Source organism: Peromyscus eremicus, chromosome 7 (assembly GCF_949786415.1).
Source record: "Peromyscus eremicus chromosome 7, PerEre_H2_v1, whole genome shotgun sequence".
NCBI classification, from domain to species: domain Eukaryota; kingdom Metazoa; phylum Chordata; class Mammalia; order Rodentia; family Cricetidae; genus Peromyscus; species Peromyscus eremicus.
In genome coordinates, this window is record NC_081422.1 from 52,481,674 (window position 1) to 52,498,298 (window position 16,625).

The 16,625-nt window shown below is 52.2% G+C and overlaps 2 protein-coding genes across 6 annotated transcripts in view; one reads left to right on the forward strand and one right to left on the reverse strand.

Annotated features, from left to right (window-relative positions):
* Window positions 1-4,608, forward strand: part of LOC131914337 (cholesterol side-chain cleavage enzyme, mitochondrial) — a 15,503-nt gene extending 10,895 nt beyond the window's left edge. The window contains exons 6-9 of the mRNA XM_059266931.1: window positions 2,649-2,815; window positions 3,057-3,135; window positions 3,636-3,833; window positions 4,265-4,608. Coding sequence (XP_059122914.1) covers window positions 2,649-2,815; window positions 3,057-3,135; window positions 3,636-3,833; window positions 4,265-4,405 — 585 coding nt within the window. The 3' untranslated portion in view covers window positions 4,406-4,608. The remainder of the gene's footprint in view (window positions 1-2,648; window positions 2,816-3,056; window positions 3,136-3,635; window positions 3,834-4,264) is intronic.
* Window positions 4,609-6,062: 1,454 nt separating this feature from the next.
* Window positions 6,063-16,625, reverse strand: part of Ccdc33 (coiled-coil domain containing 33) — a 101,919-nt gene continuing 91,356 nt past the window's right edge. For 2 of the 5 annotated variants that reach the window (XM_059267989.1, XM_059267990.1), the window contains 9 exons: window positions 10,739-10,901; window positions 10,386-10,477; window positions 10,074-10,205; window positions 9,858-9,984; window positions 8,824-8,990; window positions 8,358-8,459; window positions 7,557-7,643; window positions 7,085-7,198; window positions 6,063-6,271 (listed from right to left, as the gene is read on the reverse strand). In XM_059267989.1, the coding sequence (XP_059123972.1) occupies window positions 6,146-6,271; window positions 7,085-7,198; window positions 7,557-7,643; window positions 8,358-8,459; window positions 8,824-8,990; window positions 9,858-9,984; window positions 10,074-10,205; window positions 10,386-10,477; window positions 10,739-10,901 (1,110 nt within the window). In that variant the 3' untranslated portion in view covers window positions 6,063-6,145. The remainder of the gene's footprint in view (window positions 6,272-7,084; window positions 7,199-7,556; window positions 7,644-8,357; window positions 8,460-8,823; window positions 8,991-9,857; window positions 9,985-10,073; window positions 10,206-10,385; window positions 10,478-10,738; window positions 10,902-16,625) is intronic. The other 3 variants (XM_059267991.1, XM_059267993.1, XM_059267992.1) reach the window with 3 other exon arrangements.

The following is a 16,625-nucleotide window of genomic DNA, read 5'->3' on the forward strand; positions in this document are numbered from 1 at the left end:
CTCCCTAAATTTGGGGATTGCAGGAGTGCTATTACCGTGTTCGATTGAATAAAAATTTGACTTATTTTTTATGTGTATGAGTGTTCTGCCTGTATGTATGTCTGCACCATGTGGGTGCCTGGTGCCTGAGTAGGATAGAAGATGGTGTCAGATCCCTTGGGACTGGCATTACAGCTGCAAGCCACCCTAGGGGTGCTCGGATTGAATCCAGGTCCTCTTAACTGCTGAGCCATCTCTCCTGCCCATGTTTAACTTTATGCTTAGACCCAACCCAAGGCTTCTTGGCAAGCATTCTACCAACTGAGCTACATTTCCAGACCCTCTGTATGTTGGTTGTTGTTGTTTCAGACAAGGTCTCATTCTAGTGTAAGTGGGTCTGGAATTCACTCTACAGCTCAGGCTGGTCCTGAACTCACACCAATCCTCCTGCCTTGGGCTCCCAAGTGCTGGAATTATGGTGTTCTCAGCCAAGAGACAGGAGTCTGTTAGTCGTGGGAGTTTAACCATAATAACCGAACAGCACAGATGAGTAGCTCCAACAGCAGACACTTGTTTTTTCAGTTTGACGCTGGAACCAATACCAAGGTGTGGGCAGGACTGGCTCATCCTGAGGCTTGACTTCTTGGCTTGAAGGTGGCCATCTCCCTGATGTCTACACATGGGCATCCCAAATCTTCTTAGGACATCAGTTACTGGACTAAAGCCCACACCCACATCCCCCTTTTACCCCATAGGCTCCTTAGAGGGCGTATCCAAATGTCACTTTAAGAGATATTAAGAGTTTGGATGGGACATGTGGATTTGGGGCTGGAGGCAGGGTGATAACATGACTGTCATGTGTCACAGTGCTAGATGGCAGAGGCGTGCACAGCTTTTGACCACTTGGAGAGTCGAAAGGAGAATTGTTGTTTGTGGGGGTGGCATTCAGTGTTGGTCATGAGATTCCTCTCAGGGAGGTAGTTTTGATCCCAATTGTGGTAACTGGGGTGGGGTAGTCTCATCATGAGGTGATCTGCTTGCAAGATTCCATTCTTGGAATCTCGACACCATAGAAATTCCTCTTATCTTGGTGTTTTCAGCCTCAAGGAGAAGAGATAGCACAGGCAGACTCCAGACTGATTGACCTTGTGTACCAGCTTTTATAGATGTTCTTTGAGTGATCAGATGATGTTTTTTGAGCAGTGTTGAGCAAGAATCTGACTCAGAATTGAAGGTTGCAAAAAGACAATAATGTGGATGGAGATAGTGAGGGTCAGCTCCTGGGCGGATTCTCCACCCCACCTCCCTTGAAAGATGCCAAACTTTTATCCTAGGTTCTGTTGCCCTTTGGGCAACTGAAGAGTTTGTTTTTAGGCTCTGTGACACTGTGAGGTATATCATGATCGTCTTTTCTTTTTAGGTGAATAGTGGCACAGAGAGATGAGTCTGAGGCACACAGCTAGTAGAGGGAATGGACTACCTTGTTTGACAACTATCCCTGGGTATCTACTCCGTAGCAGGCCTCGGAGGCTCTGAGATAAACACACATGTGATCGATGTGTTCTAGGACTCCGTATATGCTTTGTGGGTAGGCAAAGGAATTTGAGGAGGAGGAGGAGGAGGAGGAGGAGGAGGAGGAGGAGGAGGAGGAGGAACTGCCAATGTCCGCAGCTCTGTGTAGCTAGGGCACTGGCCATGTATTGAAGAGGTTGTAGGAGAGATGCTAGGGTGGCTGCAGGCAGGTGTTCATGGGTCAGGCTGGAGCCTCTGGCTCTCATTAAGGTTACATTGTTTTGCATCAACTGCAGCAAAGATGGAGAACAGATCTGTGGTCTGGTTTCAGGGTGGTTGAGTCTTATTTTCTACTGCTGGGATGAATGCTGAGGTTCAGCCTGCTATTGGTGAATGGGTGGTTGTTGACAGTCACGTGGGTGGATAAACTTTTTTTGTTTTATTTCATGGTTTTTTTTTTTTGTTTGTTTTTTTCAAGACAGGGTTTCTCTGTGTAGTTTTGTTGCTTGTCCTGGATCTCGCTCTGTAGACCAGGCTGGCCTCGAACTCAGAGAGCCGCCTGCCTCTGCCTCCCAAAGTGTTGGGATTAAAGGCCTGGGCCACTACACCCTTGACATGGATGGACAAACCTTACAGAGGTATACATGTGGTTTCTGGAAGCCTCTGGAGCCTGCTAGAAGGGGACATTGGCTGTGTAGCTGACATTCTATTGGTTAGGAGGTGAATGAGAGCTGGTGACATGCAGGATGAAGGCAGAGGCAAATCCTGCTCTGAATTCCCTTCCTTGGCATTAGCTATTTTTTGAGACAGTGTGTCAGGTAGCCCAGGCTGGCCTTGAACTTGTGTAGCTGAGGACGACATTGAAATCCTGTCTCCCAAATGTACTAACATACACAGTTTATATGGTGCTGGGGATTGAACTCCAGACCTTGTGCGTGTTAGGCAAGCAGTCTACTATTGACAACATCACAAGCTCCCTACCTGGACGCCGAGAAAACCTTCTTAAACGCGGGCCTTTCGAAGGTTTTGCAAATGGTCTTGGATATGGGGACGGGGTTGAGAGTAAAAGAGAGAGTTCTTTAATGTGGGTGATAGACATTGAGGTGCCTTAAAGTGACGGGCCTTCCTGGCTTTTGCAACCCGTGTGTTCCTGCCAGACATCCATGACCCTGCAGTGGAACCTTTATGAGATGGCACACAACTTGAAGGTACAGGAGAAGTTGCGGGCAGAGGTTCTGGCTGCCCGGCGCCAGGCCCAGGGAGACATGGCCAAGATGGTGCAGTTGGTCCCACTCCTAAAAGCCAGCATCAAGGAGACACTGAGGCAAGCCCAGTATACCCATGCCTTCCCACCCCCAGGCCCCGGGGAAGGGTTCCAAGGATGGGCTAGTGGAGTAAGGAGTTTGGAAGAGGCAGTAAGACTGGGGACCTAGAGCTAGATCCAGGTCCTGCCTTAGTTTCTCCCTGGGGTGCTGTAGTGGGGAGCTGAAATGCCCAGCTGGTGTGGGAGCCAGGGTGGGGGACATGTCTGGGACTATCTATCTCTGAGGGTTCTCTTTCTGCAGACTCCACCCCATCTCCGTGACCTTGCAGAGATATCTTGCGAATGACCTGGTACTTCGTAATTACAGGATTCCTGCCAAGGTAAGACTAAGGGGCTCTGCCAGTCAGATGGCGGGAAGGGAGCAGGCTTCAATTCCAGGCAGATGGTGGTGACGGGGGCTCCTACCTGAGCCTTTCTTCCTGATGCTGGGGTGCACTGATGGAGCACCCAGATGCAGCGGTCTCAGTTTGTGTGAACAGCAATGGTGGTGGGCATGGGGGGGGGTGAGGAATGAATGCTGGAGTCCAGGGTTACAAGATTAGCCTGACTGTATTTCTGGGTTGAGAGTGAGGCAAGGGTTGAGAAAAGCATAGGAAAACCCCATGGGTTATTCCTTGTTTTGTGTCTTCAGCCTTATCAATGCTTACAGAGTGGCAGGACCCTTGTTTGAAGCTACAGTGGGCAGAAGGCCCTGCCCTGTCCTGTTTTGGGTAGCTGGGCAGCCAGGCTTGGAGTCAGGGTTCCAAGGAAGCTGGGGCTAGGCTGCACTCAGGACAGTGGGGAGCTGGAACTGCTCAGGTTTTTTTTGCCTTGCTCCTAGATGTTGGTGCAGGTGGCTAACTATGCCATGGGCCGAGAACCCAGCGTCTTCCCCAACCCAAACAAGTATGACCCAACTCGTTGGCTGGAAAAAAGCAAAAATATCACCCACTTCCGTAACTTGGGCTTTGGCTGGGGTGTTCGACAGTGTCTGGGACGGCGGATTGCAGAGTTGGAAATGACCATCTTCCTAATCAATGTGAGTGGGGGCTCTGGGACATGTCAGCACCCTGGGGTTTCCATGGCCCCAATGAAGTCATCAACCCTCCTCCTTCCATCTCAGAATCCAGGGAGTTCAGGACCAGGGCTCATCCATCTCCCACAACTCTCAGCTGCCTCCTCATTTGGATGAACCCACTTATTACCCATTGACATCCCCTGAGCATCTATCTGTCCCCACTCAGGAGGTGAGGTGGGAGAGATTGCTCAACAGACTACTTGTTAAGGTCAAAGCCATGGAACAGAGCATGCAGGGCCCATTTAGACACAGCGAGAGGCTGAATAGTTCATGGCATGTTCTTTAGATCATACTCAACAGATCGATCCCACACCTAAAGATGTCAAGTGTATGTGACCTAAGGGAGACAAATTCTCCTTTCCATTTTCCAAGTCTACCTCCTTCTTCTTCAGGTGCTGGAGAACTTCAGAATCGAAGTCCAAAGTTTCCATGATGTAGGGACCAAGTTCAACCTCATCCTGGTGCCTGAGAAGCCCATCTTGTTCAACTTCCAGCCTCTCAAGCAAGACCTGGGCACAACCATGATCAAATAGGATGGCACCATCTGAACTGCAGGCTGGAGTCGCATGGGGAGATGGCCCAATGGGGGCCTTTGGGCAGGTGTATCTGTATTTCCAGAAACACCTGCTCCTTTTGGGTGGTTCTCAGCCACCTGCCTCGGTTAGCTGGGCCCTCCTTTCCTTCACCCTCTCTCCTTCTTTACTTAACCATAAAGTTAATAAACAGATGAACTCTGGGGAGTGTTTTCATTCCTTTCAGAGGCCTAAGGCATTCATTACTCCCATGGAGATTAACCCTGATCCCTGGTCAACAGTGGGATGAGGAGCATTTAGAAAGACGAGAAGCTGTTATACAGCCCAACTGTGACCCCCACACATACCATCATTCAGGAGCTAGCAGAATTTATTCTAAGACTGCCAAGTGATCCAAATGAGGTGTATTAGGAGAGGCTAGTACCATCAGGCCAGCAGTTACCAAAATGGACCCAGGGAGCTCTGCTGTGAGAATAGAGTGGCCAGAGAGATGTGGGTAATTTCTGTCCTCCGGGGTGGAACCGCATGGAAGGTGGGGGTGGTGTGGGGTTCTGCTTGGCTGATTGCAGTAGCGGCCCCTTGTGGGGTTGTAAGGACTTTGTTCTAAGGCTCCTTCATCTTGGGCATGGCCATGGCCAAGGCCTGTGGTGAAACATCAAGTTAGTGAGAGGCTGAAGTGAGGTGATGGGGCCTGAAGACAGAAGGCCAATAGGCTTCCCACCCTTTGCCACCCATCCTGTGGGCACACCCCAGGTCTATTTTCTTGCTACAGGGGGATGTATTCTAAGAGTGCAGGATGGGGTCTAGCTGAGAATTTGGTTTATATGACGTCTGTCCCTGTCCAGGTGTATCAAGTCCCTCTGGTTCTATAGCTTGCCATGAGCAGGTGCCAGATTCTTGCAGCCCTTGGCTCCCCAAGTCTAAGTCCTATAGATAAGTGTTGAGGCTAGGCCATCTCAGAACAGCAGCCAAGCTGACTTGGTCTTTTCTAGGAAGGATGAAGGTTCTGGGTCCACTCTTGAGCCTTTTGCTCCTCCCTAGTCCATGACCCTCCTCCCATGTCTCTGTCCTTCATGCTGCCTTTCTCTCCTCTCAAAACTGAGTCAGAAATGTCAGTGTGCAAAGGTCCTCTTTGCCAAGACAGAGAGCTCTGCATGGGATCGATGAAGAATCTGGAGTTCAGAGAGTTTTCCAGTCACCCAGAGTCACCCAAAATGCTCATGGCCAGAACCCAGGAGAGCTGGGACCCCAGCCCTCATAACTTCCTGCCTCTGACTACATTTGTACACCACATCATCAGTTCTGCCAGCCAGCATGGGATATTCGAGTGGTGTCACAGGAAGGCTTCAAGTCTTTCTGTTCCCAGGAGACTCTGAAGACCTAAGCCTGAGTAAAAGGATATCAGAAAGGACAAGGTGTTGGGGAATGAGGGGAAACATGGCCTCTCTCCTGTCTTGCATAGAACTTGGCTTCAGGCACCTTATTTCTGGTCTCCATGGTCCCTCTCCTCAGCACTCTCCGGGGATCATCATAGCTTTGGCTTCCCAGGTCAGGCAGTAGGTACAAGGCGGTCCCAGAGAGTCCAGGACCCAAGCTGGGTGTGAAAAGAGCAGCTGATTCATTGCTAGCTGCCCTGCTTCAGGAAAGAGACAAATGCTTATTGAGTTATAGCATTTACTAAAGACATCTTTGGGGTGGGGATGACTCCCCAGCACATGGGGAAGGAGGCCAGCTCCAGGCTCAGGTCTTCTGGGGGTTAGAGGTCTCCATCTGGGAGTTTGAGAGTCTGTTGAGCTTCATGTCTGAGCTGGGCAGTGAGGGTTCCAGTTTGGAGGACTGCTGGGGATCCTTGGCCACTCCAGCATTCTGTGACATATAATATATAGGACAGATAAGCACATCTCTGTTCCCAGGGTACACTGCCTCAGGGCATCTTGCCTGGCAAGTCATGCTTCTGAGGGTCCAAACCCAGTAAGTAGGCTGTGGCGTCTGAATAACTTTGGAGCCCATTCTATCACTGCAGGTGATGCCCAATTTCTCTGGGTCCCTAGGACTAGATAACCTTGCAGAGGTAGTCCTATGCTCCCTGGAAGCCTTCAGGTTCTGACTTGTAGGGGGTAGGGTAGCCTTGGTTGCAAAGTGCTGATAGACAGAAAATAGGAGAATCAGAATCTTTTGCCGTAGGATATGAAGTCCCCAGGGCTGGGCTTGTGGGGGGCTGCTGTGGGTGATCTGCTTATTCCTGGGAAGTAGGCAATGTGAATCTACCCCCAGTATTGATGTCATCTAGGAAGGAAGCTAAACAGAAATCTATTATACTAGAAATTGGGTGGGAAGAGGTACAAGGTATTCTGCCCTTGTGTGATGCCAGAGTAGAGCCAGAACACTTTAGAAATGCCTGTGTAGGCCATTTCTCACCCATAGTTATCTCCTCTTTGAGGTTCAGGACAACCAACAGGAAACGGGACATGCTGGCAGGCATTCCTATCCCTTCAGCTGAGTGAATGGATGTCACTTGAGTATCCAGTTTGCTGACAGTAGGGACCTCAGCTCAAGACTTCGGATTCTTAGCTTAAGATCTATCCCCCAAGTTATTCTGAGGGCCCAGAGATTTGGGGGTGGGATGGCTTCTAGCCTACCACCTGGATCCCCAGGAACTTCCGTGTCAGGGTCACTCACAGGCTGGTCTATGATAATGGAGTTTGATGGGTGTCCAAAGCCATGTTGTTGCTCCTGAAGCCGTATGGCCAAGTTTTGCTTCTCTTGTGCCCAGCGGCGTGCTGAGTCCTCCAGCTGTGGACATGGAGAGGGGCGTTTAGAAAACCAGCTGTCAGCCCAGCTCCTCCTCCAGAGCTGGGACAAACAGAGTTTGGGCCTGTCCTCTGGGAAAATGCAAAACTCTGGCAGCAGGAGAGGTGAGGGGCCAAACAGGCAGCCTAAGACACAGACAGATCTTGGCCGTCCGTATGGAGGCCACACTGGGCCTTCATTCACTCTGGTCACAGACTAAGGCTGACCTGGTTACATAATGGGCCCTAATTCTGTAGTCACATACTGAGCCTTGACCCTACTTGTGTACTAAGCCTTGCTCCTGGCCAGAGGCTGAACAGTGAGCCTGGTCCAGCCCGACCAAACCCAGCATCTCACCTACCTGGTTTTCCAGGGACAAGATCCGATTCTGAGCTTGTTCTAGCTTGGTGAGGAGGTTAAACTTGTCTGAAGTACCACCAAGGAGATCCTGTGGGAGCAGACACTCATGAGAGCTGAGGAAGCACAAGGTACTGTAGGAAAAACCAGCCAGGTATGGGCTTCACACTCAGCTGCAGATACAGAGCCTCACTCTAGGGCCAGGGCCTCTTTCTTAAGGTCTGCACAGGGCTTGATGTGCAATTTCCCCATGTTAGGAGAATCTGATGTTTAAAAAAAATTTTTTTTTTTTTTAGGTGGAATCATATATATTCCAGGCTGGTCTTGAACTCACTATGTAATGAGAATAACCTTGGCTTCTGATCTTCCTGCCTCGATCTCCAGAGTGCCGGGGTTACAGCCATGCACAGGTTTATGCAGTACTGGGGATCGAACACAGGGCTTCATATATGCTAGACGAGCACTCTATCAGCTGAGCTACACCCCCAACTCACACCTAATGTTTCAACATACCAACTGCTTATGTAAAATGCACTAACGAGCTGCCTTTAATACCCAGAAGGTGGTTGAGCTGGGAGTCTTTCTGTAGATGAAGGCTCAGTAAAACAAAGAATGCCCATCTTTTTCATGCTTTACCACTCTGCCCATGCACTGGGACACTCCAAACAGAACTAACTTCCTGGAGGATGAGGACCACTCACCTGTGTCCTCTTGCCACCAAAACTCCAAATACTGACTTTGGGTTTGTGATCAGCAGGGGCACTTGAAAGAGCCTAGGCAGTGGAGTAGCCCCCGGGACACCCACCTGCGCTGGCAAGGTCTCTGTGCACTTGGAGTGGCCTGGGCCTTTTGTGTCTCGTAGCCTCTCTGCCAAGTCTCCACCTGCTCCCAACTCCCTGGGATCCACCTGGGATGGGGAAAAGGGCTCTCCAAGGCTGAACCAACCCCAGAAGGTTCTGAGAGGCCCACGGTGGGAGGAGGGTGTCCAGCTGGGAGCAAGCCAGGTGGCAGGTGGAGTCAGGGTTCAGGGGTCAAGGGTGAGCCAGGGCCTTGCTCTCTCCCAGGGTGCTAGATGAGGGCAAGACATTCATCTTAGGAACACAAGGTCAAGGAATGCAAAGTGTGAGTGTGAGTGTTTCCAGTGGCCCTGGGGGCTGGGAAGCCCAGACTCTGGGCTGGATCTTCAACCTGGCCCATGCTGGGGGTGATTGTGGGGTACATGCTGACCAGCGGTGGCAGGCTCGAGCCAGGCCCATGTTGGCAGCTCTTACCGGCAAGGCCTGCTGCTGCAGAATGATGGGGGCTGACTGCTGGCGGTTCTTTTCCAGCTCTGCCCGCAGCCTCGTGTTTTCTGCCAGCAACATGGAGTAAAGATCAACAGCCACGTTCTCTCCCGTGGGGCCCATGTGAATGCCAGAGGCTGTGAACGCGGGGAAGGCTGTGAACATGGCCACAGGTGCCGGTGAGGTGGGTTTTCTTGCCCCCAAGGCCCCATTTGCCCCAGCGTTTTGCCCTATTCTGCTCCCAAGCTAACAACGGCTCCCTTTTGCGAGTGGAGTCAGGTCCACATCCCTCAGGCTGTGTTCCCAGGCTGTTTGGAATCTTCATTGTTTCCCCTGTGTTCCTCCCTACTCACTCATCCTTGTGTTTGTCTCTCTGGTCACTCTCTGGTCCTTGGACCTGGTTGTTGCCCTCCATAGACTCTAGCCCATACTCCAGGTGACTTAAGGAGCCCTGAGACTTCCACTGTTTTCTGAAAACTTTCAGGCCCCCAGTGCCTAGCCGTCTGTGAAGACTGAGCCCAGGCATACAGAGATACTTGGGGAGTCTCCACATGGCCAGGGAGATGACTGATCTGATACGGTGTCATCTTGGTCTTTCCTGCCTATCAGAGCTGTCTTTGATTGACAGTTGTGGATGGCTGTGGCTTACACCAATGGTTTTGTCTTTTTGCTTTGTGGAGGCAGAACAGAAAAGATGCCGGAAGGTGAGGAAGCTGAGGACTTGGGTATTGTGGCCTAGAAAGGAAGGGAAATCCCTCTCTGCTCCTGCGGTTCATGGGGCCTCAACCCTAGAGGTCTGGTCTCTTCCTCCTTGGCTCACACAGTGTCCTTGTGTCCTCAGGGGCTTCCTGGCAGAAGGAGGGCTCTGAGCACGTGGGCAGCTCTTAGTACTCCTCTACCTAAGAGAAGGGAGGAGTAATACTCTCCGGCTCACAGACACAGTAGAGCACTGCCCCCTCTCTGAAAGTTCTTGTGAAGCTGGGGGGCTCCAGGATGAGACAAAAAGCCGGAACGTCATTTACTCTGAGATCTGCCTGGGGGAGCAGGTCCGCCCACGTTGGGATTCCCCTGTGGCCTGTTTGCTGCTGGTGCTGGCTCCTTCTTCTCCCGGAGCCTTTCTTCCAACACTTGCTCCATCTTCTCAATCACCTGGTGACAGAGACCAAGGCTGGCCTGGCCTGGGAGCTCCACAGCCTCTAGGCTGCAGCCCCTCCTCTGCAGACGACCCCAGGACCTACCTTCTCCTGGTGCCGTACAGTGTCCTCCAGGGCCTTCATCTTCTGCAGCTTGTCCTGGTACCGCTTCAGCTGTGCAGCCTGGGGCTGCTGGGCCTGGTACAGAAGCAGCAACTCCTTCTCTCGATCATTCTTCTGCAGGGTGGAGGTGAATGGGTACCTGGGAGTTACCCCAGCCACAAGGGCACATGTGGGATCCTGCCGAACCCCGCACCTGCCGGCCAGTTTCCCCCGCCACTGTGTGCTTTTTTTTCTGCTCCGGAATATTTCTCTGGCCTTTGCTCGGCCACACTGTCCCTCTGGCCCTTGGCTCACCCGAATCAGCTCATTCTGCAGGTGCTGCACCCTGTCTCGCAGCCTCTTTATATCCAGTTCACTCAGCAGTAGACTCTGCTTCATGGACACTGCTGGGGTGGGAAGAAGCTTGCTGGAGAGGAGATGGAGGGAAGGGTACCCCAGCTCTGGGGCTTGACTCAGGACTGTATTTTCTGTCCCCCCCCCCAAGTTGTACAAGCGTGTCTACAGTGGGAAGGGGCAGGAGGGATGGAGGGACTCATGGGACACACAACATCTGGAGAAAGCTCCCTAGCACCCTGACAATGAGCAGTGTGAGCCCCAGGCTATGCTCAGCCCAGAGCCTGGGCCCCAACAGGTGTCCAAAGGCTCACCCAGGCTCTCTTCTTCAGCTCTGCTCTGTTCTTCTTCCATGCTCTGCTGGGTCAGTTGGCTCCTCAGCATACGGTTCTCCTCCTCCAGGATGCTGGCTTGCTTCCTCAGTGCCAGGATGTCCTCTGCCATCTTCTGCAAGGCCCGCCGGTAGTTGTTCATCTCCTATGATCCCAGAATCCTCAGCTGAACCCTTATCCCATGCCCAAACCCCCAGGATCCCATTCTACATCTGCACCCACAGTGAGCCCCCCCCCTTTTTTTCCGAGACAGGGTTTCTCTGTGTAGTTTTGGTGCCTGTTCTGGATCTCGCTCTGTAGACCAGGCTGGCCTTGAACTCACAGAGCTTCATCTGGCTCTGCCTCCCGAGTGCTGGGATTAAAGGTGTGTGCTACCCTGCAACAGTGAGCCACTCTTAACTCAGGGAGCAGTGTCAGCCTTGGGCCGTGCCCTAAGACCTAGCGATTGCTCAGAAGAGTGGATGGGCATGGTCTCCATCTCTCCTGGAAGCATTAGGACAGCCACACTAATGTGCCTCCTCAGGGACCACAAAGATTCATATGACACTAAGGGATCCTAGGGTTCGGGAATGAGGTAAAGAAGCTTGCAACAGACTCAAAGGATGGAGCCACGTTTCCAGTTCTGAGTAAACTATATCTACTTCTTCACCTTCTCTCTCCTTAAGCTTCCTCTTCTAACCCAACTCCTTCTCAGGAGGAGTCTCAGACTGTCCAATGAAGCTACCTGGGGGCTGACCTACCATCAGCTTCCCAAACAGCTCAGCATCCAAGGAGAGATACTAAGCAGACTCTGGAGACTCAGGTAAGATCTCAGGGTTAAGGTCAGGATCCAGATACAAGATAGAGGAGATGCAGGAGGTGGGGGCAGAAAGCCGACTTAGGTCTGGAAACTCAATAATCATGGTGTTGATGTTCACTGGGCTTCCCCCACATCCCAAGCCTCCTGCTAAGAGCTTTAGGTGCCTGCATTCAATCTCCAACAAGCCTATGGGATAGGTACTGTTAATTACCCCCACTTAACAGAGGAGGAAACTGAGGACAAGCCCCAGAGAAGCAAGCAGCCTACTCAGCGGCGAGAATAATGCGTAGTAAAGTCAGGATCTGAAATTGAAGCCTGTTGGTACTTGAATCTATTTTTTTTTTAACAAAACAAAAATCTGCCCATATGTGTATAGAACAACTGAGCTGAATTTTTGATTTTGTGCATTTTATGTGTGTGCGGGTGTGCCTGTGTGCATACATGTGTGTGTTCAGCCTTGGGTGTCAACCTTATGAATGAGATCCACTCCTTGGAAAAGGGCAATTTCTCATTGGCCTGGGCTCATCCCTTAGGCTAGATTGGTTGGTCAGTGAGTCCTCAGGGTCCTCCTGTCTTCACTTCCCTCATGCTGGGATGATAACCACTCAGTCACCACACCCGACATTTACATGGGTGCTGGGCATCAAACTCAAGATCCTGCACTTGCAAGGCAAGCAAGCACTTTACCTACGGAGCCATATCTGGAGCCCTGGGTTTGCTTGCCAATCGGATTCTGTACTGTTGTTACACGTTTCAAGTACACAGTGTCTTGAGACAAAATATATTTGAGAGAGAGACAGAGAGAGGGGAGAGAGAGAGAGAGAGAGAGAGAGAGAGAGAGAGAGAGAGAGAGAGAGAGAGAGAGAACTCCAAGATCCAAGCCTGAAAGGTCCTGGAAGAGCAGGACTCAGAGCAGGGCTTGGGGGTGAAGAGGGAGGAGGCCAGCATGCTCTCTGAGTTGCCTGCGGACTTCCAGGCTGTGGGAAACCTGGCTCCTGTGGGTCGTTCTCACAGGCTTAGCCTGACTCTCAGGCTCCAGAAAGGACAACTCTACATCCAGCTCTCCCCTGATCTCCTGCTGCCCAGTGGGGGAGGGTGTTACATCCCAGCTACGGTCTCCCACCTGCTGCGTGGTGGGGCGCAGTTCTAGGGGAGGGGTCCGCAGCCAGCAGGGTCTCATCAGACACCACTTGTCACCTGTCATTGCTGTCTCCTCTTCTGGCTATGGTCCCTCTGACGGTGCCACTGCTGTCTCTGTCTCCCTAGCCTCTGCTATGGCTTCCCCAGGTCTGCACCCATCTGGCTCCTCAGCCAGGGTGCTAACTGGGACCCTGGACCTGGGACCCCCCCCCCCACACACACACACTCATGCACATGCACATACTTGGAGTCAGGGACATGTGTGGAGCTCATGACCTCCTGGAGGCCCAGGTGTTGCTGTGAGCTCAGATTGGGCTTGGCACATGTTGTTGTTGTTGTTGTTGTTGTTGTTGGTGGTGGTGGTGTGTGTGTGTGTGATGACACCATTCTCAGTCTGTCTCATCTCTGCTTCAATGGCTGTTCCACTCAATAGACCTTTTTCCCCTTTCCTTCTGGGCCTTTCCTTCCTACCTGGGCCTTTTGGCTCCCCCTCTGCCGGGTGGTCTTCACTTTATGGCACATCCTGTGACTGATTGGACCCAAGGCCCAGGGCCTGGCTGGAGGAAGTCTCTGCTATTTCAGAAGAGGGGATCATCTCCTTCCTTCCCTAGCTGCTTCAACCTCTTATCACGCTGCCCTGATTACAGCAGCCCCAATGTGGTTACTGGCTTCTAAGGTGATCGCCGTAACATACACACACACACACACACACACACACACACACACACACACACACACATTCCTATGTACATGTTTAAGAAGACATGTTCAAGAATGCACCATTCAGCAGTTGGTAGTCTTACACTATGGCTTCTTCAGTGTCTGGTCTGGTTGTATGGAGTGTCCTAGAATTAATTGTCCTGGTACAGAGAGAAGGCCATACTCTCTTGTGAAATGAAGAGATCACGTGGGAAGTTAACACAATCTTAAACTTCACTGAGATGGGATGTGAGCATGCACATATAAGGAATTTTGGGCAAGAGGTTGCCAATCCCTTGGTCCATCCCATAGGGTCTGGTTAGCTCACTTCTCATTCAGGGAATTGTCGTTTTTAAGATCCCACCGTTCCCCATTTCTGCAGCTCTGGGATATGAGGGAAGTAAACATGGCTCTGTTATGTACACCCTCCCCCATAGATGAAGAAAATAGAGAGCATAGCAACAAAGTAGAGGGCAGAGGGAGAGGCTGGCTTCTGGTGAGGTGGCCCCCTGCCTCAGCCAGCAGGTCCTTCTAAAGGAGGGTCAGTGGGTCCTGGGGACTCCTCCCCTTGAAGACTAGCCCCATTTTCCTCCCTCAGCTCTTAGCCTAGCCCTGCCTGTTCCCTGGGAGTAGGGCCTTTGTAGGCAGACAGTGTGGGCTCCCGGCTCATCCTCTCTACTCCAGCTGGTGCTGTTTCTGTGGGAATCTCAGCTGCCCCCATTTGCATGGCCAAGCAGGGACCTTGGCAGCACAGCTGGGTTGGTAGACCACAAGGCTCAAGCTGGCAGCCCTGACCACTGGCCATAGAGGTCTGCAGCCGGGCTACCCTCAGGGCCATGTTCTACGTCACATTCCAGCCTTGAGAACACACAGGACACCATGCTCCAGAGTCTCCTTATGATCTTGCTCTCTAGTTACCTCCTGGGGGAGGGACAGGCGTGTCCTCAGAGGCCCTGACTCAAATTCCACTGTGCCTGACCCCCGAGGACCCTTCCTTCACACTCTCCTTACCCACTGCCACCCTCCACTAGGATCCCGACCCTCAGAGCCTGCCAGAGTGAGAAATGTCAGAGCACCACGTTCTAGTTTTCCCCTGCCCAGGAGTATTGGCGGACTTTACCACATCCACAGCATCCTGTGGGCTCAGGAAGTGGGGTAGCAGTCCTTAAGCTTCAGTGCCCTCATCTGTGGGATGAGAAATCAGCCCCCGAGAACTAGTGCGACATGAGGGCAATAGGAAGGTTAGCCCTGGCCCTGGCACTAGGGTGCCTGGAGATAGTAGCTCTCTTCCCTGAACCACTTTGAGGTGCTTGAAAGCATTCCAGAATGGCCCTGGGCACTGGGCCCAGAAATTCTTCTTATGTAATGAGCCCCAGTTTACTGGACTGAAGCCCATTTCCACAGAGGAGGAGGGTGGGGGCTCTCTGGGCCCAAGGGAGATGCTTAGACTCTGGTCAGAACTTATGCTGAAGTCTGAAGCACATCACCTAATGGGGACCCAACACACACCTGGCTGCCACCAATTATGTAGTCAGAAGGGCCCTTGTACCATCACTATACTGATGGGGAAACTGAGGCTGGAAGTGGTGTGCCCCAGAGACTATCACAAAGCATCACAATAACCCCCTTGGGTGGTCAAGGCTTGTGGAGGGCCACTATGTAAGTTCTGGGCCACGTGGATCCTTGAGCAGAGCTAAGCTAGACTGTCCCTGCCCACAGATGTTCACCTCTACACCAAGGGGGTGGCAGACGCTTGCCGTGTCTTAGGAAGCCTGGAAAGCTTCCTGGAGGCAGCAAGGACCCAAGCTTCTCTTAGGATATGGGTGGTACCTGGAGGGAGGGGCTTCCAAGCCCAGGAGAAGTTGTGGGGAGGGGGGAAGGGGAGTCAGCGCAGCAGAGCAAGCTGGAGATGTAGACTCGGGAGCCTGGCCTCTGCCGCAGGAAACTGAAGGGCCTGCCAGGCAGGGCTGTAATAAGGGCTCGCTGTCTGCCAGACTACTGGGGACAGGTGGGAGTAGGGGTCAAGAGCAGCGCTAGGTGAGAGGCAGTGGGCATGGGAACAAGATGGAGGCAGGACACAAGCAGAGGGAGGTGAGACATGGGAAGGCAGTCCTCTAGGACGTGCACCTCAGGAAGGGGGCAGATGTTCAGAGTTGGGAAACGGGGAGAAAGGAGGCAAAGGAGGTGGTGGGTGCTGAGGAGCCCTCAAGACCGGGGGTAGAGGTGCAATCGACAGAGAGGAAGACAAGCAGGAGGAGCCAGGTGTCCAAGCCAAGACCATAGGGCTCCCTGAAGAATGCTGGGGCTGTGGAAAGTAGTATGAGGCTGAGCAGGGAGCTGGGTTCACTAGGCTTGCTTAACATCCAGCCTCAGCCCCAGGACCTCTGCTCGTGGGCACAGGATACTGGTGTGTGGTTTGCCTTTGCTGCCACCGCCAGAGGGCGGCCGCCTCCCGCCAATACTCTGCTTTCAGTCTGTCCCAAGAAGAGGACAAGGCTTCCCGAGAAGCCCTAGGGCTAGTGTTGCAGAGAAAGCTTGAGTATTAATTAGAGTGTTTTGCCATCTAGCCCCACCAGCACACAGGTCCCTTCTCCAGATGATCCAGCTGTCCTTCCAAGACCCACCCTGTTTATGGTGGGTGTCCTCTGCTGAGAACCATCTATAGAAAACCAGAGAGGTGCGGTGACTTGCCTGAAGTCACACCGCAATTCTTGAACCTCAGCAGGGTCCTTGGTTAGCTCTAGGACAGATTATGGGCCTGAGGCATGGGGTAGGGTTTGGAACAAGACCTATAATGAAGCTAGCTCAACTTCTCCCACAGCTGCGGACACTTGAAGCTGACCTTGGTGCACAGTACAGCTGGGAAGGAGGGCGTGTGGGTTAGAAAGCATTACCCCTCTCCCACATATACCCAAATCTTCGCAAAGAGAGAAAATTCTTCTACCCAACTAGCATATTCCGTGAACACTCAGCCCAGATGGAAACCTAAAGGTCCCAGGTGCCTGCGTGGATGGACGCTCTCCCCTAACCCTTAACCCTGAACTCAAGTATAAATGTAAGGGCTTTGGGTGGCCAGGTTCTTGCCTTGTTTCCCCTGGTTGTAACCAGTCCAAAGGGGAGGCCATTCCACTCTCCTTGCTGAGGAAGAAGCCGGCCCAGAGGAGGAAGGGCTGGATGGTCTTTTGCTTCATTCCTAAGGGACACAGGTACAACTGGATGGTTGTGAAGAGC